The 27175-nt window shown below is 40.2% G+C and overlaps 1 protein-coding gene across 2 annotated transcripts; it reads right to left on the bottom strand.

The window, feature by feature from the left end:
- LOC116382132 (microphthalmia-associated transcription factor-like) lies at positions 1-27175 on the bottom strand. Of its 2 annotated transcripts, none has more exons than XM_031844895.1 (10): positions 26917-27175; positions 15703-15931; positions 7725-7940; positions 7528-7623; positions 7094-7202; positions 6815-6898; positions 6676-6729; positions 6410-6485; positions 5093-5240; positions 1-4514 (listed from the first exon to the last, which is right to left on the bottom strand). In XM_031844895.1, the coding sequence occupies exons 1-10, from the start codon at positions 27018-27020 to the stop codon at positions 4104-4106; spliced, it is 1527 nt and encodes a 508-aa protein (XP_031700755.1). In that variant the 5' UTR covers positions 27021-27175; the 3' UTR covers positions 1-4103. The 2 variants fall into 2 exon arrangements, with proteins under 2 accessions (XP_031700755.1, XP_031700756.1); XM_031844896.1 differs by lacking the exon at positions 26917-27175 and adding an exon at positions 19694-21111.

Below are 27175 nucleotides of genomic sequence, written 5' to 3' on the forward strand. Positions count from 1 at the left end.
TTCAAATAAAACTTTTAATATTTCTCACAAGATAGTTTCCACATTGAGTACCAATGAGTTTGAGTTCACTAACTCTGAAACCAATGTGTACAGTAACTATTGCTACATTCATTTCATATAAGCTGTAACAATAAGAACAGTAGCAACATCAGCAGAAAACATTGTCTGTATAAACCACAGGAATGAGACTAAGCAGAAGAGATCTAAACTGAGCTAACATGGTTCTTCATTAGTGGTTTACCCATAATGTGCCATAATAATGAATAGCTGGAAGATCCATTAAGAGGAATCGGTCATAGTGATGGCTTTAAATGATGTGCCACCACCATCAGGTTCATTCTAACCTGTCACATTTCAGGGGTTCAGATGATTCATGTTCCATTACAAAATAAAGCTTATTTGGGTTCAGTCAAAGGGCAATGTTACCTGTGTCTATTGCACAATTAATTAAGGCTCAGTAGCTGGCATTGGTGTAACCATGAAGGCCATTCAGCAGTCCACTCTATTGTAATTCACCCATGGCAAAAACAAAAGAAAATCAACTCAAGGTCCACTTACTAGCTTGTTCTAGGCTTTCAAACACATCGACAGGAGTTTCACACTATTTCACAGTCATGTGACGACAGCTGAGCTTTCTCCATCTGCTGATGAAGACTGTGGGATGCAGTTGAAAGCTCCAGAAAAGCAATTATTAAGTATATCTTCAGTTTTTTCTTTCTTTCAAACTACTGTTTCCAAAGATGGGAATTAACTTCTGCAAAGGCCTGATTGAAATCATATTTTAGGTATTGCTTGTCATTACGGAAGATAAACATCACTAACAGGTGGATCAGCTAAGCTGTTAAAAAAACTGCTGTTTATACCTTTTAAATAAACGTATTATGCATCTAATTTTGGCAACGCATTTTGGCAGTCATCACATTGAACTACATTCACACTAGTCTCAAACGGATATTGAATATTCAGCACAACTTTGGAAACATCCCCTTCAGTGTAGAGTTTGACCTTAATAAACATAAAACAACATGAACAACCACGCCAATGTGTTCAATATTAAATACATAAAATACATAGAGACATTATGAATTAAATAATCATATGAATAAACAAGTAAAATAATACAAGATTTGGAGGCTATAGCCATGCTAGCGGCTCTGTGAGGCACAGGACATTTCAATGACAGCCAGAAATGTCAACCTGCTGGTGGTGCTAGATGAAAGGTCAGAGGATCACCCTAATAATTAGGATTCATCCACTGGGCACCATGCATTTCTGTACAAAAAGTCATGGCAGTCCATCTAACTGTTGTTATATTTCCGCTAGTGAAATCATTTTACAACTTATCAAAACTCAGCTCACTATAAAAGGTTGCTTCATCATTCTTATTTTCATAGCATTGCACTTTCCCCAATGACACTTCTTTTAGTTTTTTTAAATGTTATCACATGACCCTCTCAGCAGGAACAACTGCCTGCTGGCTAGGTAGCTCCTGTTGCTTATCACAAACACACACACACATTGATGCTTTTGCTCTTCATAATAATGTTTCTTTCTCTGAAAAATAACTGCCACGGTAACTCTGAAAGAATGAGTTAGATGCTACTGTTAACACTGGCTCCATACAATCAAAGGTCACAAGCCGACCTAGCTAGTTAGCTGGGTAGCATTGGTAGCCATGTTGTGCTAAAGTAAAGCAGCAGTTTGTTACTTTGTCCGTTGCTACAGCCTCTAGTGTTAGCTTTAGCATTGTGGTTGCTCTAGCTAACAGGAGCTTGTGGCTGTTGCCCAGTCTGTACAGAGAGGATCCAGTGACTGCCTGTAAGTGTGAAGGGGTGGTGACAATCTTGAAATAAAAGTGTCATTGGGGATTATGCCATTATTACGCAAGAAAAAGGGCACTTTAAAAATAAAAAAATTCTGTACAGACTTAAATAAATAAAACACTTCATATGAAAACAATAATAATGAAATAACATTTATTATTGATTATGGTTTGAAATAATATATTCAATTATTTCAGAATTCACTTTATGAATTTGACTGTATTTACCCTTATGATAATTTATTTCATAATGCCTTAATTCAGTACTGAACACTTTGGGGTTTCATCATAACAAACCACTTCTTGTGGCTCGAGTCCGAGAGGGTAGTGTAATCTTGTACCGATTAACGGCCCTTTCCTACTGCTTTCTGAAGTACTTTGGCACTCTTCAGCTAATACATGAAGCACCAAACACCAGTATAAACATCAACAACATTTTTGCATCACTCTTTTAACTCCACTAACATCACCAGGGTAACAGAAAGGACTGTAAGGCACTTAAATCAATTAAAAAGAGAATTACTTTGACACTGTTTTAGGCTAATTCCTAAGGACATCACATTGTCGAGACATGATGCCGCTCTGCAGGCACAACATCAACCATTGCATAGTTTAACAAAATGGAGGTTGTGCTGTAACAGGGCTCTCAATGTATGGCAGATAGTTATAAACAAAGGCATACTGATGCAATGTGCTACAACTGTTGAAAACAAACTGCTGAAATATACAACAACCATACACGCCATAAAGAATCTACAATCTCATACAATATTCTGTATGCGTTTGAAAAGGCAAATACAATAGTTTATGCTTTGATAAAAAAAAAGGTGAACAAACCACGTTTCAAATTATAGAGGTCATTTCAGTGTTTTGACAATGTCATGCATGTCATACAAAATCCCAAAGCAGTCTCCTTTTACTCCTTGGAAATATAAATGTTCACATAATGGAGGAAAAAAAAACATCCTGGTTGTGAAATGTCACCACAGTGGTGTAAAAAAACAAAAAAAATTATAATAATAATTTAGGAAATGGACAATTATATAAAAACTCAGCACTTGCATCCACACATGTCTGAGTCTGCTGAAATAGTAGCAATTTACCAGTTCTGATCACTACAGACAAGAATACAATAAAAACGTAACTGATTCATCTTCATCTTTACGTAACAATCGGATCTATCAAGCAGAATCAGCTTATTGTGCGGGTGTCAGGGCCACAACAGGCTTTTTCTTTTTGATTTGAACTACAATTCTGCTAGTTTTGAGACTGCATTTTAAAAACAAAGTATATATTTATGTGGTTTTGGCAGTGAAGAATGATTATTGATAAAATATCTGGCACACGCTACTGAGCAGTCAGCACTGGATGGCTATAGGATGCATCAGTGTGTTGAAACTTGACTTGTTGTGTAGCTTCTTGCTCATTATGACACTGAATTAAAGATTACAATCAGCCATTATCAAGGCTGATTCTGTTCGTTTTAATTATCCTAAAGGAGACTTATTAGCTTCCTATTCTTAATGTGCTTTGATTTCTTATCTCAGTCGTTTCAAAGAGGCTCTTTTAAATGCCTTGTTATAAATACATTTTTGGGGAATGTGTACATAACAGATACATAAATAAGATCAAATCTACAAATGATTAATATTCATCAAGGAATACATTTCAACTGGAAGACTGACAAAGACTTAACAGCCAAAGAATGTGCATAGCAATACAACATTGATGTATACACATCTTAATAAGGCATTGGCACATTCAAGTTCAATCTAAGACACAAGGAGTGTAAAGCACTATAGTAATAAATAGATTTTTCTTTCTCCTATTATTGCTAGAGATTTAAAAAGCAGTGTTCATCTAAACAAAAAATATCTACATTTTCTGACCGTGATTTATAACTTCCCTAGATTCTTTGGAATCAATAGAAATAAACACAATCTAGCCTCTATTCAAAGTTGACTGCATGTTTTTTTTAAATATAAAAACGTTTTCTTGCAACCCATTGTCATCAAAGTATTGATTAAAGCAAACACACTTTAGAATCAGTCCTTGAAATCAAGGTTGAAGGCTTGAAAAGGCAAAGATATCACAAAAAAATAATAATACGAATGGAAAAGATTCAATACATGTAAACATGGGTGGGGGAGAAAAAAAACACAACAAAACAAATGACACAAACAGGAGAAAGCCTCTCGAGCAGCTGGGAGTGTGTTAGCTGCTGACAGGGACACTTGCAGCAGGGTGGAGATGCAGGCGAGGTGTCGTCCAGTAGGGGCTGCTAACAGCACTCATCATTCTCATCCATGCTTACGCTGCTCTTGCGACTGCTGTCCTTTGAGGTGTCTGGGGAGAGGGACGAGAGCAAAGGGTCCCCCCCTCTCACCGGGGATAGGTTGTCTTGGGATAGGGTGTCTTCCATGAGGATGTCGTTGAGTTTGGAGCCCGGCTTGCCGTGAATGCTGTAGTGACCCTCTGGGAAGTTGGAGTGGGCTTCGTTGAGCTCCAGGGCGCCGGGCGGTTCTGGAGTGCAGGCCGGGTGGTGTTGGTGATGGGGGTGGAGCGTGTACAGGTCCTGGCGACAGTCCTCCAGAGCGGTCTCGTGCTTTATGGACCGGGGCGCAAGGTCAGCAGAGCAGAGCGCTGAAGACGTGATGACCAGACCGTGAGCCCGGGCCTGCATCTCTAACTCCTGCAAAAGAGAAAGACACACTTTTAGGTTTGTCAGTGAAGAGTTTCACTCCCTGCCATAATATCTATCACAGACTTCTACTCTTGTTCACTTTCCCCCGACTTGAAAAAAAAAACCACAGGTTTTCTTTTGTCCCCTGATAGCGCTTCTCTAAATAATTACCGCGACACAAATGCAGTGTGATCACTCAATCAATGTCCGCTGAGCCGAATCACACAGATCCTGACTCCTCTTGTCTTGTGACTAATTAGTTACATGGTGGATCCAAACAGCCGCCTCCCTGCTCAGTGCGTGGCCTGTGCTCGGTGAATTAGCTGCTCTGCTCGTTTTCCCTGAAGCTTGACCTATTTTTATAAAGTGTTATGATTTGTTCTGACGATAGCGGAGGGAAATCGCTAATACCGACAATCCAGTCTCTTTTACACTTTGTACACATGAAACATGCTGTAGTGTTTCTTTTAATTTCATTATCAGATGCTAATAAAACAACTTTGCAACTCTAGGATGGTTATGATGCAAGTCAACAACTCTGTGAATGTACCTTCGAATCACTAGATGTCGTGAAAGTTGCTCTTTACCTGTATCCTCAACATCAGATGTCGATTGGCATGCTCGAGCTTCTTCTGGCGACTGTCCAGCTCCTTGGCCCTCAGCTGCTCCCGCTGTAGTTTCCTGATGTAGTCCACCGATGCCTTCAGGATTGTGCCTTTGTTCCAGCGCATGTCCCTGAAAATCACAGAGGAGCTATTATTTGTACATCCTACGTGCAGTCTCGTTGTTCCTATAGATTTGATGTCAGACAATCCGCAAAACTCCATCTCTACTCACAAAACAAAACAGATGATAGCTTTCTTTTATCAGACGATAATAGGCCGCTCGCTTGCATTTAGCTCTGTTCAGTTGGAAAAACAAGAGACAGACGAGGATAATGAGGGGAAGTAGAGCTGCTCCGGAGGTCACAGAGGTGACCGGCAGTTAAAGAAAGTCTGAGTTCTCTGCAGAACTGAATGCTCCATCGTTAATGTGTACAGGGGAGGTCACTGCGATCACAAGCAGTCATAAGGATGGCCCCGAGCTCCCTGAACCATCGAAGGTTGCAGTGGAAGTTTTGCAGGGGTGAAATCGATCTTCACTAAACATAACTGGAAAAATCTGCATTATAGATCCAACGATTACGCTGAGAGGTGTTTCAGGCTTGAATTAGTCAGAAGCCTTGGGGGCCGATAGATGTTTTTGTTTTATAACTGTATTGCTGAATTCAAATTTGAAGTGATGAATCAATAATAGTATTGAAGATTTCTAATGCTAACAAGCACAGGTACTGTAAGTTTTGTTATTCCTGAAGTGTCATCTACAATAAAAACTATGTTAAGCCAGGTCTGTTTGTAAAAGGCAGTCTCTGAGCTTGTGTCTATCTAGGTTTATGTGCGGGTGGAGCACTCAGCCGGGGTTTAGCAAAACAACCATGGGTGCACAGACATAACAAAAGGGGCTGCTGGGATCTTCCCAGAGCCACAGGCGAGGTCAAAGGCCAGAGGAAGAGAAGAGTGAGCTTGAAGCGGTGCTTCTAACCTCGAAAGTGTCAATACATACAGAAAGAAAAGATGAATATACCCGTAATCTGACCGATCACATGATGACTCAATAAAATAAGATTATCCTTTATTAGTCCCACATTTGGACATTTGCAATCTGTGTGTAACTGAGATTTTGTATTAAATATACTCGCATGCAATATGTAAGAGATGGGGATCACATCAATCATGAGGATTTAACAGGGAGGTAAATACATGGTAAAAAAATGTCCTCTTGTCGTCAAGGAGCGTGACTAACTTTGTCTTGAATAAGAAATAATGTTAAATAAAAAGAGAAAGTGAATAATATAAGTAACTCACGGGTCATTCGATTTGGGAATTAAAGTTCCCAGTTCCTTGATTCGATCATTGATGTTAAACCGTCGTCTTCTCTCAACTACAGAAGAAAATGCAGAAAAGAACCCATGATTAGTTGACGAAACCGCATCTGAAATGATTTTTATAGAGTAACAAAGAAGATGACATTATGGTTAAGTATTTACATTTACAAATTTACAGAGTATATATATATATATATATATATATATATATCAATTAAGATAAATAAAAATGCAATTAAAACTCACTCAAATTATGGTTATCTTTCTTCTGCCTTTCCTTTGCCATTGCTCTTACTTCAGCTTTTGGAAAAGAAAAAAATGTTTTGATTCATCAATATAAATGCAAATCTCAAAAATGATCTTGAAGCTAATCAACCATACGTACCCACAGGGAACCCTTCAGGCCTTTGATAGTTGCCGCAGGATCCAGACTTATCCAGCATGTGCATGATGGCCGGGGATTGTGACACTGATAAATAATGTTTTCATTATGAAATTATGCCTGGAGAGTTATGCTTCGTATATAATGTTTCCATGCAATAGAGAAGCTGAATGGACATTACGTGTTTATTTTCACAGCTCACAGATCTGTAAACATTTCATATATTTTGATGACAGAAGCCAGGCGTTGAAGCGTTTGTACGTCTCTTGCCGCATTGCTTACCAGAGTATTCCCTTTTGAGGTTGGCAGGGCAGGAGTTGCTGATGGGCAGACCTTGCTGGGACATACCTTGATTACCATACATGTCCATGAGGTTAGCATTCACGGGGATCTGAGGGGACACGGCAGAGACATTAAGCAGAGATCACCCTCCCCTGTATAGATGCTAATCAGCATCACAAGATGAGCATCATAGGTAGGGTGGTGACAAAAGTTTACACACATGGTATATGTAAATAATCATGATGTCACTGTTGAAGGAATACTGCTACATTTTGGGAAATTTGCTGCCTTGATTCAATGCTTAGAGTAAGATGAGAAGATCGATACCACTCTCATGTAAGGCTAATTTGTTTTTTCTTTAGTTTTCCACACCAAATGAGACGCCCTCATGTGGCGAACCTTTAAAAAAGTGAAATGCATGCACACCCACTTACCGTGTTAGCCATCTGGAGTCCTGGGTCCATCAAGCCCAGGATATCATCACTGTAACTGGACTCCAGACTAATGATGTCATCAATGACATCATCCATCTAAAACAAGACGGCGTAGAGAAAAGGCCGATTAAGTGAGTGAAAGTCACATAATTCCATGTGTTATTGTGAGAAAAACACAACGAGTCACAAGCGGTCACCTCTTTCTCACAGTTGGAGTTCAGGGTCAGTAAGGCCATAGGGCTGTTGGGGGCGCTGTTGCCCAGCCCTGGCGGCATGCCCCCGTAGTCAGAGGACTGGTTGTGGCAGGGCAAGCTCAACACCTGAGAGCCAAGCTTTCCCAGGTACCGCTTCACCTGCTGCTGCTGGGAGTGCTGGATGTGGTACTTGGTTGGGTTCTCCAGATGGGTCTGGACCTGTTGGTGGGAGGAGAGAAGGGGAAAGGGCAAGAGAGCAGAGTAGGGAGGTGGTTGATGGTTACAGATGCAACATGGGAAATAAATCATAAATGTTCATTTCATATAATCCTCCTTTAAACTACAGCTATACTATTCTTGTGGTCTTTTATTAGATTAAAAAGATGATTTTTTTTAGATAAATGTACACAGATTAAGACTAGAGACTAAATATACCTCAAAGCCTGTCCTAGTATTGCACTGTACTGACTACAATATAAAAATAAACTCGGCACAGTGTTCAAAACAGACGATGAATTATGCGTTTCTCTTGAGACGCTGTCAGGTGTTGTTATCTAAAAGAGTCTCAGTAGAAAAGTTATTTCTACATATTTTCTTCAGCGACGACGTTCTGCTTTTCTGCGTTTATAGTCCACATATTTTTAAGGAACAAAAATGACACGCACACACATCTCTGCACTCCCCCGGTTATGGACACATTTGATTTCATTAATCCTCACGCAGCGTTAATGATCCAGAAAAGCTACAGCAGGCACATAAACGAACCTCAGAGACAGTGTTCGTCAGGCTGTGACACATTTTAGATTGAGCAGTGCTGCTGCATTCCAGCTCACATTTAGAGTCTACATTTAATCTCATTTCTTGACAAATTCTGTGGTTTATGACATAACGACACATCAGATAGTTCATGAGTAAATGTAGATACATGACACATGTACTAGTTATTACAAACTGTGATGGCTTTAAGATAAACAAAAATAGCCCGAAAAAAACATACCTCATACGGTTGGTATCCAAGCAGCTCAAGCATCATTTACCGTAAATGAAAACTAAATGTAAACTGACCGGTCCAATTAAAAAACCAAACCTACACTTCTGTGCTGAACTTCTAAACTGAGGAGTGCTGTAGCTGCGTGCGTCTTGCTTGTACTAGAAGACTAAGCCTGCTAAGGACAGACACACATCCAGCTCATCTTTTAAAAGGCAAGAAAAGTAATTAGTTATGCACATCAGGGAAGTACAATGAGCTTCTTCAAATTTGTGTTGTTTTATGTAAAATCTGAATTTATCACTTGATATCAGGATGTGCTGCTAACAGTCAGTATCTTTGTTTTGCAAGGCCACCTCTTTTACTGAAACTTGCCTCGGGCTGTTGCTTTGCCGCATCCACTTTTTTTTTTTTAACCCTGTGGATGCATGGCGTGAGTCCCCAGCTCAAAACGGCCCAAAGAATACAGTCTCCATCCCTATATATCCACGGTTTGCCTCTCATCTCGTTGTAAAATCAGCAACAACATGCATACTGCGTCTAAAAACTAACGAAAAACAGCCTTCGTTACTTCATTTTATACAAGTGTGTATCGTGTTTTTAAAGATCAGAGTGTATGGCTTTTAACAAAGCGGAAGAGGTCACAGGCTGCAGACAAACTCAAAGCTGGTGTTTCCACTGCTTCTGTAAAAAAAAAAAAACCTGTAGTCTGCACACTACATGTAATGAGTATTTAGAAACCTAATCCAGATGGATTATACTTAAGTCGTAAATGAGCAATCCAGCTAAACAAACAATGACTAATGTACTATATACTATAAGGTGACTGAATACAGGTTGGGTTGAATCTGACTATTTTGTTATCACTTTTTTTTTTTTAACGATTTTAATTTCTCTCTCTTATGTGTTTTAGGTCTGTTGATGTTTTCGATTAATCCGTCAATTCTCTTTTCAATTACCTGATTATTTGTTTAATCCATAAAATGTCAGTAAATAGTAAAAGTTGACATATTCAAATTTCTTGTTTTTTGTCCGACCGACAGTCCAAACCCCGTAGATATTGCGATTAATATCAAAGAAGTTAAGGAAAAGCAGCAAATATTCATGTTAGAGAAGCTGGACGCAGGGATGTTTAGCATTTCTCTCATTTGTTCTCATTAGCATTTTGATTAATTACATTGCTTTAACGATTAACTGATAATTAAAATAGATGCTTTATCAATTGTCTCTCAGTCTAGTAGTCGTTTCAGCTCTTGAAGGTGATATATATACACAAAACAGCTCTGAACATGGTGACAGACGGCAGCTTGTAGCTAACGGTGCTAACAGCACTAACAGTGCGAAAGTGTTCACCTGAGGGGGAGCCAGAGGCTGGGAGTTACGCTTCTATCGGTCGGGACAGCTGTAGCCGCCTTATCAGAGCAGTACAGAGCAGCGGCCGTGAGCTAGCCGATGGGGCACACTCACGTGCACAAACATGCACCAAAAAGCAGCTGATGCCGGCCTGGGTATGTGAACAAAGCAAGGAGAAGCTCAGTAACAAACCCACACAGACGGAGAGCAAGTAGGGAAGCACCAATACCGATACTAATATCGGGCCTATACTGACTCAAATAGCTGGATCAGGTATCAGTGACAAGGGGGCCAATCTATTCTAATCTATATTTCTATACTATAGACATTATGCACTGGAATTTCAATTCCATACACCAAATAAATCTTCAAAATGAACAATTCTGCTGCTATATAAATGCTCTGAATGTGTAATTTAGCACCTTTAATTTACTTATCAGCAGAAAGCAATGCAGAAAACATTCAGGTAGTCATTCAGATAAATAACAAGACAGACATATAACTGGAAAATCAGTTATTTGAATGTAAATTAGTTATTGAATATTAAATAATTTCAATATTTTTCTAAATGTCAATTGAAAGTCCAACCTCAATAGATTGAATGAGGGATTTGAAAGGATTGATATTGAATTGTGTTTTACTTAACCTGTTTTGAATGTTATTTCATCTCTTTATTCCAACAAGAGCACAGCCATAAACACACAGTGCTACGTTTTTCCCGCTTCAGTCAGAGTGGCATCTCTTAATTTGCGGTCAGTCAGCTGCTGTCACAATATTGAAAATCAAAGTTTAGTTTGTGGGAAAACCGACATAGGAAACTAGTTAATCCTTTTCATCTCATCGGTTGGTTCTCGCCATCATTCCAACACTTGAGGCATTTCCTGACTGTGCTGCCCCTCTCAGTGTGGGTGCAATCTTTATTTCACAGCAGCTGCTTTTGAGAAAAACAATTTTTCCAGAGCTGCTTTAGCAACAACTTTTGTTATTGAGTCTTAAAACATGCAGAAAAGTACAAGTAGCAGTATTGTCTCGTACGCAGAAATATCAAAGTATGATTTGGTGTCAGCTTTTCTGTCGTTTCCTGGCTGTTACTTAGAGGCTCAGCCCATGATAACCTGGTGAGGTCATTTTCGTCAAATAGTCCTTTTTTCTGTGGATGCCAGTGGTAATTCCATTCAGCCAGCATCCAGGCTCTAAAAATATAAGCTATACCTTCAGGTATAGGAGGATGACCTGGTCCTGAGGTTAAATAGTCTATTTTACTTAGGAAAGTTCTTAACTTTTCATGGCATGATAAGAGCTGCTCAAATATATAATAGTTCCCAAGATTTTGGGTTATTTCATGTCTATTTTTTCGGACTTATCACAGGTTGCATATATTACCATGATGCAACCACAGAATTATATGAATCTTTTTATTCAACAAAAATTGCAATGATTAAGGACAGTCTGGTAATCATCTCACAAGCCCTCAAATGTATTTTATGACACCTTGGGGATCGCAGACCACCTGGTTGGAAACCACTGCTAGTACGACAAGCTCTTTATTTTTACAAAGACCCACTGACTCTCTGTCTGTCTGTTCATGTTAACTTATAGAAGAAATGCTCACATGCACACAACTGATAGCTGCTACTGTCTAAAAATACCACAATATACAAAGGAATACTGGAAGAGCCCCATAAAACATGTCGTTCTCTCTGTATAAAAATAGTGTTTCAGTAAATGCAACAGCTGGCTTTCTTCTCTTTATGATTTCCTCACTGCAGACGTTATGTTTGCTTAGAAGGATTGGTCTACTGAGAAATGTATCTCCAACTTTATTCTATTCAAAAATCAATAAAGCATTTAAGTCTAGGCTTCAGGAAAATCATGAAGGGGAATTTATCACAATCAACATTTTATAGAATGAGCGAAGGAATCGGCAGATTCATCGATAATGAAAATGATGGGTTACAGCTCTAACGTGATTCACTGAGTAAGTATTTTTGCTTTGATCGTTACCGCTTCTCAGATGTGAGGATTTGCTGCTTTTCTTTGATTCATTTGACTGAATATCTGAATATCGACTGTTGGTCGAACAAAACAAGCCGTCAAAATTGTAAGGCTCCTTGGGTTCTTCCACATTGCATTCTCTCTATATGGACCAAACGATTAATCAATTAGTTGAGAAAATAATGAGCAGATCAATCAATGATGAAATATGTAAATAAACCGTTAGTCGTTTATTTAGCTCATTGTTGCAGTAATTAGCAGACCTCCTACATTTACTTAACCAGAGGGATCCTGAGGGATTTCCAACATGATCACACATAATTAGATGATCGAACTGCTCTGAGTTCCCTTGAGCCCCCTGGGCGCCACAGACCTCAGGGTGGAACGTCAATAGGCTACATATAATAGCTTTTGTTAGGGCGAACTGGTCTGAGGGTGAAAAAGTATGTTTTTAGAGACCCTGGAGAGGAAAAAAGGATCCTTCTTGTAGCGTGTTCAGAAAGTCTATAACATCTATACACTCTTTGTCACTGTACCTAGCTATAAATAAGGATGTGCATATAAGCTTTGGTTTCAGTGATACATCTCTAATACTGATCCTTCAGTTTGTCAGCTTGGTTAAGAGCCAATGAGCAGAACAATGGATTATAGAGAGATCTTAGCCAGTGGGACTTTAACTTTAATTCGCCCAGCTTCACTTAATATACTCTTTCCAAAATACACAGTTTGGAAATGTGACATCAAGGGCCAACTCACAGTATGTGCAACCACAGTAACCAAGACAGCTTGTTGTTTATCCGCTTGTTGTTAGCCCTGGGCAACATAACCCCTCAAACCGTCCAAAACACTCTGCAGAAACACGCACAAAGCCGCCTGCTGTACTGAGAGAGGACGCTGACAAGCTGACAAACACTGATTTGTATTTCTTTTTTTCTTTTTTTTTTTTTTTACTTGCATGCTTTGGGCATTCCATGATGGTCCTACCAGGATACATTAACAAGAATGCCCCCATGTGCTATGCAGCCTAGAAGAATAGGCCACTTTGTCTCACAGTTAAGCTGCTAACGGGCACTGTGGAACTTGCAGACGACAACTGTGATGCTAATGTGAGCGGGCTACATCAGAGCGACCTGTGGTCTTTTCCGCCTATCATGTACTCTCGTGCTATTCTGCAGCAATGTGGCAAATTACCAGTGGAACACAAACCCGGTGTCATTAAATGATAATTGTTGTGTTAAAATGAACATAAAAGCTAAAAAGTCGGTCTTTACTGTGTGGTTTGCTGTTTTATACGCTCATAATACACAGCTGTAATAATTGGAAAGCTAACAATGAATTACTGTGACTCATTTCACATATTAGGCAATATTGGCAAACATAGACAGCAATGCACGTAAGGTTATACTGCATGTTTAATGTCATAATTACACTGCACAATACACACTCAAATTATTGTTTTTTACCCGATAAAAGGTACAGCGTCATTCTTTTAGATTAAAGATTACAAAGTGTGCATTTTTACCGAACGTCCTGACGCGTTAACTCAAAAAATCCACCGAAATGAGATAACTGTGCAGCATCTTTGTATACTATCTGATAGTCACGAGCTGCACCACTTGAGTAATCCAAAAGAAACGTACATTTTGTACAGGGTTGAACAGTACTTTGTTCTCTTCGTGGCACAATAAATCCTTTGAAAGAGAAATCATTTTTTAACCCTTTTAGGAAGTTATCCTACAAACATTTCAAAGCAGTCATTTTTCCCTCTTAATGGAATGAAGGCAGTGGGGGCTAATTACGAGCATTCTTCACTGAATTAGCGTTCGGTGTGTGGTAAGGCTGTGCTCGCCTTTGTCTTGATCCCTAAACTGATCCCTTACTTATTCCCCAGAAGGTCAGAGGTCACTTGGTTAATTAAGGGTCCAATCGGTCTTTAGATAAACTCATCTGAGCTTAATGTTTGCACTTTTTGAGGTCCAGCAGCTCTGCCTGGTACCCCTGAGCTTTTTGTGGACTCTGCTAATCTACCCACAGACAGGTGAGTAGGTTAACCCCGCTCAACAGCGCCAAGCTGGAACGGTTCTTTTCATTTGAGGACTTCAGTCAATGAAGAATGTCTGTAAGCTCTCGCCAAAGTGGAGAAATTACTCTAACTTGATGTATTGTACACAGGGCGAGGGTTCGGGGTGGGGGGGGGGTGCCCTAAACCTCTCAAAGAGCTGCAGATTATGGGGAGTAAGTAATGTTTATGCTGCTTGTTTTCAATGGATATACTGTATTTGTCAGTGGCTGCTGGCCCATGCCACACACATCCAGGGTGATGAAAGTGTGGCTGAGCAAGTAACCATGAAATCTCTGATTGTGTTGTGGATGGATTTAGATCAACAGAGATTACTCAATAGCCCCCAGTATATCTCTACTTTCTACTACAGCTAATGTGACGTTATGTAATTAAAACTTTCAGCTAACCTTTAATCAAAGCTCCTTTTCCCCCCATTCAGGGTTCTAAACCACCACTTCTGATTTTAAGTCTGTAGATATCATCCTCTTGGAAATTTAAATGCACAAACACAATTATATATTTGTTCAAAGATTCCTTAAAGTGTCGCATGTTCTTTTAAAATGAAAGACTTGCAGCCGTGACTGCACAGCCTTTCAAAGATCAACGTAGTGACAAAAACACATGGAAATTGAGGACAAAACCCAAAGCTTAATTTGTGTCTCTCAGAGAAGTAGAAAACCTAAAACACATGGAAAGGTTGATACGTAGACACAGGAGTACGCAGGTATGTGTGTGTCCTCATGACAAGCTCCACAAACATTTCAACTTCGCAATGATGTAAAAACAAAGAACTCCAAAAGAGTACAAACGAATGAAACAAATGAAGGGACTCGCGAAACGCTTTGTAGGAACACCAAAGAAAAACAAAAAAAAAATCCTGAAAATCTTTCAAAATCACAATCGCATACCACGTTTTTTAAACCTCTAATCACCTAATTAAGCAAAAAAGAATAGATGTGACCAAAAAATAGAAATAACACTGAAATATTCACCGCCACACAACACAGCAAAACACATTTCTATTGATATTTCAAAATAAAAGGCTAACTCTGAAAACACAAACTTACCAAACTGCCTTGTTAAAATGATCCCTCAAACAAAACGGTCTCCACTCGTACAGAAAATCTTAACAGTCTCCTGTCCCTCGGACTGCCAGGGAATCAAAGCTATGAAAAGATGTGAATCTAGCTGAGCAAATAGGATTAAAGATGGCTAAATCCGAATGGCTGGAAGCACAGCATGCATTAAAGAGGAATTCTCTCAGGAAAGATAATCCCCATATACGCATTTTAACACACTTCACTCACTCCTCTGTTTTTTTTTTTTTTTTTACACAGTCATAGTAAAACCACGATTGCCTGACTGTCCACACACACACACACACACACACACACGAGCCAATACAATCTATAAATACAGCGCTGCCTGGACCATTCAGACTGCAACCATGACACATGCATCTTCTAATTCCAGGGGTGGAAACTTTATACATATACTGTAAAAATGTTGACAGCCTCATTATACATGCTGCCATATATCCTCTTCTTCTTCTACAATCACAAACTACAACCACGGTTGTTTACCTTGAGCACCTCCATTGGCACCTGGGATGCAGGCGGGACACTGACATTGATGGCAGGGGTCTGGCCCGCCGTGGTTTGTGGGTACTGGGAAGCTCGTTGTCTCTGGTGCTCCCGGCGCTCCTGCTCCTGAAGCTGCTCCCGCATCAGCTGCTGCCGCAACAGGATGCGCGATGTCATGGCCGAGGAGCTCAGCGGGGGCTTGGAGGAGCCGTGCTGGTCCGACGGGCCGCTGCAGAGGGGAGAAAGAAAGATGACAGATAAATGAGCAGAGACGGCGAGAGATGTGAAGATGGCGAGGGAAAGCCGGGGGGAAGGGGATCGGGGCGAAGAGAGGCGAGAAGACGGAGTGATAACAGAGAGAGGGCAGAGAGAGGTCAGACGGGGAAGGAGAGGTCAAGCAAAAGAGACGAGAGAGGAGAAAGATCAGAAAGGTAGAAGAAGATGAAGGGAAAGCAGATGGAATAAAAGGTTAATATGCAGATGACTGAAGGGGCAGAGATGAAAAGGAAATCTAAACTGTAGAGCTGCAACAATTAGTCGATTCATTGGTTCTAAAAGAAAATTATTTAGATCATCTGTGAATTGTTTGTCACTTTTTTATCTTCTTAAATGTGAGGATTTGCGTAGCTTTTCTTTGTCAGCTATATAATTGTAAATGAAAGATGTTTTGGGGTTTTGGACTGTTGGACGTAGAAAACAAGCAATATGAAGACGTAGCATTGGGCTCTAGGAAATTGTGATTTATATTTTTTTTACTATCTTTTGACTGATAAATAAGTTGTAAGCCATAGGCCTATACTTCAAAAGTAACTTACAAAATGTTTGAAAACACAGCCCTACTTGTGCAGAAGCCTATATGCACATGCTGATGGTTGTTACATTTATTTGCTTATGTATATCTACCGCGCTGGTCATTTTGGTGCTTAATCTGTTTAGTATTAACGGGGAAATACTGTTTCTGTGTCTAAATGTATTAACCAGCAAACACTGTTGCAATTCTTAGAGAAGGTCATAGTTCCAAGAATTTTCTTGGAATTTCACCACATAGGAGCAACTCTTTGTAGTGGGACGCTTAATGAGTACGGCCTCTGTTTTTCTGCAATTGTTTAATCTTATAGAGGAAATAAATACTCCAAATGAAACCACTTCAGGGTCAGAGCATCAATACAACTTCAAACAGCTGAACGATCTGATTCTGATGGTTTTGGAGAGCATCGAGCTTCCAGCTGCGCTCGCAAAGGTTTTTTACACTAACAGAATTAAACACAGCAGAAAAGAGGAACAGTTTTCATGAAAAGGGTTGCTTCAGTTTTCCCACTCTCTTAAATTTAGACGGCTGCTCCCCAGACACAGCCGGCAGTCCTAAAATAGAGAGACTCTGCTGAAGCAGAAGTTGTCTGGATGAAACCTTCATCGAGTGAGTGATCCTTTTGACCAAACGCAGCAAAACGTCTGGCCAATCCAGCTGTGCAGTAATCGCACTAATTAGCCAGTGGAGTCAAACACTGCTTCGGTCTACAGCGTTTTCAGTGGGTGTTGAGCCCTCAACATACCATAATTCTCTCCCCAGTACTGCATATAATCTCATTGTCTGATACCACACCCACTGAACCCTGCACAAGAGCAGAAACACTGTATGGTCTACGGTAAAACGTAAAAAAACACATTTTCCACAGTCACATAAGATTATGCCCAGAACTGTCTCATTCATTTCTGAAGACAATGCTGATGCAGATACAGTGATTATAAGTAGATCCAATGAATTGCAGCAGAACAAAGACTGTAGTTTGGTCTCTGAAAGCTCTGCAGCAGTTTGTTACTTTGTACTTCGTGCATAATTCCTTTGTCTGTGTGACTGCGGGTGATTGCATTTACTTTAATCCTTTGACGTTTCAAACAAAAGTCACTGGATCTCATGTGAAAAACGTTTTTTTTTTTACCCATTTCTAAATCCTTTGATTTTTTTTTTTGTTTGTGTGCTTGAATTTTAAGACACTAGTTTCATTTCCAGCTAGAATAAACTGAAGTGAATGTCTTTAAAAATCAGAAATGTGAAAATACAGATTGCATTACCATACATATATTTAAATAGATGCTGAGCAGCTTTATGATCTTTAATTACTTGTTAAAAAGTACAGTTTTGTGGTACCTAGTTTTACATCCGACTTTGGTTTCACCAACAAAAGTAGTGAAAAAGAACAAGTTAGCAAACAATGCAATGTTTACACACCTCCCATGCCCCTCAGTCTTACCGTTTCAGTGTTATTAGTTTTGGCAATGAGTCTTCTGATTAAAACTTCACACCCTCGCAGGCAATCAGAGCGAAAAAACAGCTTTTGAAGGTGTTGCAGTGCTTCCATGCACAAGAGAGGAAACCACAGAAACACACCCGTTTGTCTTTCACCCTATGGACCCCGATGTCTCTGACATTCAGATTGAACTGCTTTAGTTTAAATATACATTTACTGTGTATTTAACACATGTTTATACAACATGTTTAAATTAAGTACAAACCCAGGAGAGCATCTTTATTAGCGGCACCTTGTCCTGTACATTATTTTATACACATTTACCTTCACCTTGACTTTAGAAAAACATTTAAATAATTATATTAAATTAAGTGGAAATTGTAATGGGAAAACAATACTGTGTTGTGAGGCTTTAGAAGTCAGACTTAATGTATGTCAAGTAATGCTAGCAGGTCTGTGAGGCAGAGCTGAGTTTTGAGCTCAATGCTGAGGGACACATTTATATAGTTATAATATAAACTTGTCGGTGCTCTCTGGTGGACAAAATATGTACCGACGACTCTGTTTCTAAATTAACCTTCTTTCTTCATTCTTGTTGTTATCAGCCAACATATAATCAATATCAATATATCTGTGATGAGCATATATCAGCCAATAAAATGCTCCATGTCGCCGGATTGGTCAGGCTGTTCTTGACATAATTTCAAAATAAGAAGAGTTTACACTTGAATGATTACAGGAAGTTAATTCCAAAATGTTTCCAAATAGATTAAAATGGTTGAGAGTAGAGATGGACAGAGAGTTGTAGCACTTCATGATTCTCTATTATACATTCCTGATTATCAGATTGACTTGTGTGTGTTTGTGTGCGTGACCAGAAGCCTCTCTACAAAGCAAAGCCCCCCACCCCTCTCTGTTTCTTCCTGTCAACTGGTTGGTGGCTCTTAGCCAAACAGACCACTGAAACACATAAAAGCTCTTTTGTCCTTTTTAACCTTTTCCCTCGTGTGTGTGTGTGTGTGTGTGTGCACACCTCCTCTCATGTTTGTGTGTATCTCAAAGACAAAAAAAACAAAAAAAAACACAATGGTTGTACAGTGCTGAAGAGCCCCACCCACCCAGCTCATGATTCCTCTGATTCTGCTCACTACGCTACTCCATCATACTCCATCATTAGTCAAATAGTCAGAGCTGAGTCTCTGATGATTTATATTGGTGGACAGCAATGAAGTGAGAGATAGTAGAAGACCAGAGAGAGAAATGTTCAGTGCAGCAACAGAAGCCTGATCAGAGTCAAAGCACTGAGCTGTTAAAAGGAAAGTAATGTGCAGAACAGATACTACTGCTGGTATTACTTATAGTGCTGGAGCTAATAGCTCTGCCTAATGGACAATAATGGTATAACAACAACCTTATCTTAAAACGAATGGCACTCCATTAGAACTCAATTATTTTACTGTTACAAACAAACATCTTCAAACTCTCTTCGCGATTATCTATTTAGAAAGGTGAGTGTTATTCGTCAAAGTGACACAAAAAATTTCAAATTGCTTACTTCTTAGTTAAAAATCAATAACCAACTGCATTCAAGTCTATGCTTGTTTGAAAAACAACTAAATAGGAACATGTTTTGTTCTGTGCACACACTGTCCTTCATGTGTACATATGGCGATGTACACACACCAATACACTCCAAAATCATGCCTTAAAATCATGCCAGCATGCTGAGGCGCCATACTCACAAACAGTCAAATGAGCAGGGTCTGTACACTTGCACTCCTACAGCCTCCATATTTGTTTGGTTTTTCCTGAAGGTGCACCACCCGCCCTTGGAGAGAAATGAAAGTCATGCCGGTGGTGCAGCGCGGAAAGTGTGTCAGAGGGGGGAGGCTCGGGGGCCCGGCCTGGAATCTCCAATCGCCACACAGAGTCCCCGGTAGAGGACCAGCCCCGTCCAGGGCTACAGCAGAGCAGGGGAGAGGGCGAGCGCCCACTGGTAGCACACTGCCCATCAACAGGCTGCTTTTAAACCACACGGACACTGTTTCGCTTGGAGACATGTGTCGTCACTGTTCAGCGGAACGGCCTGCAGCTGCAGCTTTTAGTCACTGCATGTGTCTCCAACCTGTCAATGTTTCGTGAGCTTAAGACAGTGCTGTTTTCGTTTTTGTCACAATGCATTTCTCAGATAATACCATTGTTTTTTGAATTTGATTTCTTGGACGCTTGAGCTTCACTGTGCAGAATGACGTTTGTGCAGAGTTTGATGCCAGAAGGCCATTTCTACAGTTATCTGCTGGAGGGGGGAAGGTTTCTCTTTGCTTGCCTCAAAGTGTGATTGGTGTGATCTCAAATAGTTTGTTAGCCAATCATGGTCCAGTATGCCGCATCTTGGACGCTTTACGTACCCCACTAACATCACGTATACGCTTGTTACATGCATAGTGTCTTCAAAAAAAAAAAGAAGACGTTAGGTTTAGGGCATCAAAATCACTTAGTTTGGTTCAGGAAAAGAGGGTGGTTGACGTTAATTTCACTAACTATCGAGTCACGTGACTAACGACTGAATAACAAAATATTAACATTAACTTTTGGTTACGCACGGGACACGAACAGCGTCCTGTTTTTTACATTGGAGTTAGTCGCACAAGCGCTAAACTGTGTCTTCGTACATCAGTGTCAGGCGCCGAGGAGTACTGACCAAGCTGCAGTATTTGAAGTATTGGGAGTAAGAACACAATTGTGATGTGGAAAATTGAAGCCTCCAGTCTCCAATCACTGCGGATGGACTTTTCAGCGAAGTGTGATATATATATATATATATAGTGTCCATTAGAGCTGCAACAATTAGTCCATCAATCAGAAAACCGACAGAAAATGAATCAGCAACTACTTTGATAATCAATGTGCTGCTTAGTAATTTTTTAAAGCTAAAAATCCAAATATTTGCTGGTTCCAGCATCTCAAATGTGCAGGATTTGAGTGTTAAGTAGCACACTGACTATAAACAAGCACACATGGATACTTTCAGCATAATACTGATAATATCAAACAAAGTATAAATATAACAGTATAAAAACAACTTGAAAACCCGGTGTGCACACCGTTATTGATTCAAATATCTTCAAATTACATTTCTATATCTCAGAAATCATAACCCAATTAATAAAAGAAACAACCACTGAAATCCAGACATAAAACATAATTTAAGTCCGTAATCATTCTCCCACCAGGGACTGCTCTTTATAGCTAACTGCACTCTGACATATAATTCTGTAATTGTGTATTGGGGGGGGGGGGGGGGAAAGTGGAAATACAAAATGACTTGTTGGACTGTAGCCAAAACAAAAACCACTGCAAAAATACCATCCTGCAAAAAAGTTGCTTGTGATGATCCCGTCCCCTTTTGTGTCTCTCTACCAGACTGCAGGTGCCTCGTTCACGGAGCAGAACAAGCCGAGAACACAACCTCTCAGCTGGAACACAGCGCAGTGATTCTGACCCTACTACGACAGTACGTTGATCCGCTCGCACTCCCCTGCTGATCACAACACCCCAGCGTGCTGCAGCTGGCATCAACCCCCCCCAGGAGATAGTTACAAGCAGGCAAATCTATGATAATGGGAAGCATGAGTATGAAAGTGGTAAGGCCATCAATTATGTAGGCTTTGCAACCAGTGGGAGGTGAGAGAGCGAGAGGCAGAGAGGAGAAAACAACTGTACAGACAACTACAACAGGGTAAATAGTGTAACTGAGTAAACTTCTTTTGGGTACAGGCTCAGTATTTTTGCATAGTTATTTATGTTTGGAAAAAACAGCCAACATCACAAAAGCAACGCAGTTGTCGACAAATTATATACTTCTCACTTGATTTAAGTATAAGTAAACATACTCAGTAAACATTGTGAACATGAGGTCTCAATCGCTATAGTTGCAAGTCCTAAATGCCAAAAGGCCAATCTCGATGCTTCAAAACGGCGTCCACTAACCAATGTGTCACAGTGACTATGTGTCCACTTCTTATCTACTGTCTGGACAAACAGGACATTAGAGGAAATCTTGGACTTTAGGAACATTTTAAAATAACATATAATAGGTACATATTCAAAATATTGTATTCCCCTATTGCCTTGCTGAAACAGCGCCGCTAGAGAGATTCATAGCTTCAGCAAGACGAAGACAAAACAGGGTTCACTGTTAAAGCATCCAAAAAGATAATTGGGTTCAATCCAGGAAGCCAGAACTGGCTGGGATAGCTTGAACTTGCCGGGTCTTATTTTTGTAATTTCGTTAAGTGTCCTTCATAATTCCCTCTTCAGCAGGATGACCTTCGCTAGCTCCTGCTCCTCTCTCCTCCCTCTGTGCTTCAACAAAAAGAAAACAGAGCATCCAAGGACAGACGGGCGGAGGGTTTCGTACGGTTTCCTACGGCAGACTGAGTGAGCCTGTGAGGTGTTCAGGTTCATGTAAACAAGGATGTTCTACTAACAAAACAAAGCCGCTTTTTCAAGCATCTCTTAAGGCTGATTTGCCTTTGAATGTGACAACCAACACATTCTCACTTTATAAAGGAAACCATTCATATCTCGACATGACTCAGCCCTAATATTTCACGCACAATAACCATGAATAAAGAAAGGTATGTAACTGAGCGTGATATTTCTTGCCCTTTTGCAAATATGACCAAAGTACATCTGAAATGGTTTTAAAGAGTTTATAAATCAGATGGTTTAATACTAAAAGCCTTTTGAAGGTTGAACCTCTGGGGTCCTCTATTCTCGTTACTCATGCTTTTACTTGTAAAGTTTCCTGTAGCTAACACTGGTCAGGTGGTCTGCTGCTCCCGGATCACAGGTGTAAGTGGGCGTGGCCTGCATTACAAAGGAGAATTGTTTGGCATGGGTAGGAGGAGGAATGCTGTTGGAGGTATAGACAGAGGAGTTGTGTGAGATCCTGGCTGCCTACAAAAGAGATGGATAATGTAATTCAGCTCTCATTGTTATGATGGTTCTTCATCCATGTGAAGAAAAAAGGAATCCTGCGAGATGTGATGACGAAAAACAATCGAGCAGAGGACTGGAGACCAACTCCAGGCCGGACTACTTATTCCCAGTTCTACGTCCGGTGAGTTTGATTCTTTTTTAATGTCCACTCTCCCTTGAAATGCAAGAATCAGAACAGAACTGCATTTTATTTTGAAGGGAGAAGCTGACAGTGGAGGACATGCAGAGCTACAAGCTCTCTTTTCACTCAGAAAGCAACGGTCAATGTACTCGTATAATCATATCGACATTTTAGAGCTGAAACAATTCGTCAACTAATGTGAGGATTTGCTGCTTATCTTCATTGACATAACTGGGTTCTGGTTAGTCAAAACAAGCAATATGTTGACATCACATTGGGCTCTGCTATATTTTGCTCTGCATACAGTATCTCACTATTTTCTGCCACTCCATGGACCAATTCCAATAGATGAATTGAGAACGATAGTTAGCTACAGCAATGCAGTATGTAGCATCAGGCAGGATGTGACCTAGGAAGTGATGTTTTCAGTGTTGTTGCAGTCCCTACTGGTCACCAACAGAGGCTGACAAATATCACATTATCTCTAATAAATCTATTAATTAAAAAAAAAAAAAGGTTTTTAAAGATTTTATAAAGTAGAAATCTACACATGTGCTTCAAAAAGTCACAGGAGAGGTTAAGACGCAGCAAAGCGATCATGGCATGCAGAACAAGTCATTCCTGCAGCCACAGCACCTGTCTGTGTCGTTAAACTCTTTCCTACGCTTCCCCCTCAGGCATCTCTTTACGGGATTCCTCACAGGACCGGGCTGTTCCCAGAACCAATCCTTCACAACCCTCAACCTGACTCAGCTTTCTGTCACTGGCAGATTTAACTGTAATTATTTTCTATTGCCAATTTCACAAGTTTATAGCCAATCTGCCATTTTTCAATATATCTCTCTCTCTTTTTTTTTTTTTTTTTTTTTTTTTTTACAAATGATGAGTCTTGTACCATGCGAGCCAAACTGAAATATGACTGAGTATTTAAACTCAATACTCTGTAAATACTGACCGAGTTGCATCTATAGCAGCCTGTCTAGTATTGAAAGTATCGGTCCTGTTTGTCTTTTCAAACTGAATATATTTTAGGCAAAGCTCGGCATTAAACGTTATTACACTTCAAAGGTTTGGCTTGGTTGACATTTTTAAAAGGTTACTGTAGAAATACAAGTAAAGTAAAGAGTCTCTTTTTGATGCAAAAACTCTTTTTTTACAAAAATTTTGTAAAATATCAAACTTCTGCCACAATTTACCTTTAGCATTGGAAAGCATAACTAAGTCTTTCAGCCTCAATTGGACTCTGCGTGCCAAGTGAGCCTGCAAGTAATGATCCCCCAACTCTCAGTTTCAGATATAACACATCCAGTGCTAAATTTACATATCTTATTTACACTGCATAGACTATTTTCACCATCTGCCTCACGTCTATGTTGGGCACAAAACGTCTGGCACTTCGCCTGCAGCAGTCACTGTCAAAGTATTAAAGAGACAGCAAAACATATTATTGAAAGGTAAAAATTACATTTTGTCACACTTCATATTTTAAATTTAAAAACAGCGGGGGGGGGGGACGTGACAAGACACCGCACACCACAAGAATCGATCAAACTAATTATACCCGTTTTGTGCAACAATGTCTCAAACCAACAAAGGCATTGTGACTATTATTATGTCGAATCATCCTCATGTGATGGGAAGAGGAAGTGGGATTCGTTCAATCAAAACAACTGTTCAGAAGACTTCACATATTCCAATGGAAATGGCATGAAATGAAATAATCAGCGATACTTTGTTTTTACTGAAACTGGCTGGCAGTGCTGCTCTGCCAGCAACAACTCAGCTCGATTCAGCCCCTTGAATGTGCAGCAGTATAATGACATTTCACTAATGACGAAATTAGTTTAAAATGCAGAACTGGGTTAAAGGTTAGGACTGTGCAAGATGACAACTTATTTTTTCTCTCTCTCCCTGAACTGGTGTTCTTGCTGAAATCTGGAAAAATAAGATATAAACTTCCATTCAACAACAAAATGTCCAGAGGGGGAAAAAAATAAAGCCGGAGTCGACCAAACGTCTGCAATAAGAGCTCTGTCTGAACACAGTGGTGTACTGTCCTCTGTATGTCTCGACCTGACAATGAAGCCATGTATTACTACCGCTGAACAACATAACAGAGACGCAAAAACACAAAATACAGACACCGTTATGTTAATAGATGGCATCGTCATCACCGTCGTCAGAATCACAGAGGCAAAGTGTTGAGTTTCACAACTTCCCAGTCTGATCACAGCTGAAAAGCGTTGCATAATGTCTTAAAATCTCCCAAAACAGGGGGTCATGTTTCTTTGTCATAACTAAATTAGTCACTAACTCAAAATATTCTGGTACTTATCATTATTTGGCACGCATTTTGTAAAAGGCATCCATTAACTGCTGATGTTACGGGTCTCAGCGACTAAGAAGAGCACCGGATTAGTTATCTTTTCCTTGAAGGAAGAAGTTTGACATTTTTGTTAGACGAGAAGATTGATACCACTCACATCTGTCCATTTAATATGAAGCTGCAGCTGGTTAGCTTAGCTTAGCATAAATGCTGGAGATGGGGGGACACAGCTAGCCTGGCTCTGTCCAAAGGTATGTCACCTCTGATGCTCTATAGTTAACACCTTAAACTTTGTTTAATTTGTACAAAAACTGAAGTGTAAAAAATGAAGTGGTGGTTTTAATGGTCATCACTATGAGGTGCTGGAAGGCAATTTTGATACCAGGCTAGCAGTTTCCCCCCATTTTTAGTCTTTATGCTAAGCTAAGCTAATTGCCTCCTGGCTCCAGCTTCATATTCAACATACAGACATGAGAGTGGTATCAAACTTCTTATTTAACTCTCTGCAAGAATAAGCGCATTTCCCAAAATGCCAAACTGTTCCTTCAATCCATTCCTAAAATCCCAGGACAGATTATTAGTAATTTGACTGCACTAATGTCATCTGCACATCACATCAAACGGATGCAGCAGACAGCACACTCACTGTGCAGGGCTTCCAGGAAAAGGGTGAAAGGTCAAATCAGACCATATAGACCTGACTCAGCTCAACGCTGGTTGTTAGTAGAGGCCTCAACAAACGCTGAAAATAGCTGTCTGACAAGTCAGTGTTTGTGTCCGTGTCCTGAGACACCAAGGGAACTAGTAATGTTTGCAGCATTTATTCTCTGAACAAGGTTTGTATTGTAAGAAAATATCTCCAGAGATCAGATGCAGAATTAATTTGCCAACACTTGAAGTAAAGGACGACACTTGATTAAAAAGCAGATTTGGTCTGTTTACACTACTAGAGCTCTAACCAGCTGTAAACCTTTTTGAGATGAGCTCCACTACAAATGCATACACTGTAGATGGATTTTTGTAATAGGCTTTAGGATATTCGACCATAACTCACTTAACTAAAACACTAACTCAATATTCGCCTAATTAAACAAGTTAATGTTATCCTGCAGATTGCATTTTTCCATGCACCTTATGCCTCGCAGACACATTCATAGATACATTTTCAGGATAATCCATAAACTCCAACCCACTCAAGTGAGGCTCCGCAGCATCTCACCAACGTGACCGGTCTGCTCCTCTACAAGCTAATATTTGAAGTTGATGTTGACAAGACAACACCCAAGTGTTGCATAACTTCATGCCAGCAGGATAACCACAAGGAATGAGTTGAATCCCGGGTCCAGAGCCCAGAGCCCAGAGCCGGGACCAGCTCTGATAACATCAGTGGAGAAAGCCTCATACATGCACGGACCCTGGACAAAGAACTCTGAAAAGTCTGCAGCCTAATTATCACTTAAAACACCAAAGCCGCTCCGGCGTGGGAAATAACTGTCCGCAGCTGAAGAACTGACCTGTTTTTCAAGGGTTGACTCTTCAATTCGTAATACGTTTTAGGTTCCTCTTGAAACTCCTCTCCGACCTCGAAGTCGGGAACTATTCCCGATTCGGCCTGCATATTTACAGATGTCAACTTTTTGGAAACGCTTATCCCCCAATAAAGCCCAGACGGACGATATTTGTGCCGCCGTCTTTCGCTCAGTATCAACCGCTGTCAACGCAAGCCGCCTCTGTCCAGGACCCGGAGCTCTGTAGTCCTCCACAGCAGCGAGC

Source organism: Anarrhichthys ocellatus, unplaced genomic scaffold (genome assembly GCF_004355925.1).
Source record: "Anarrhichthys ocellatus isolate YVR2014 unplaced genomic scaffold, GSC_Weel_1.0 scaffold5, whole genome shotgun sequence".
NCBI classification, from domain to species: domain Eukaryota; kingdom Metazoa; phylum Chordata; class Actinopteri; order Perciformes; family Anarhichadidae; genus Anarrhichthys; species Anarrhichthys ocellatus.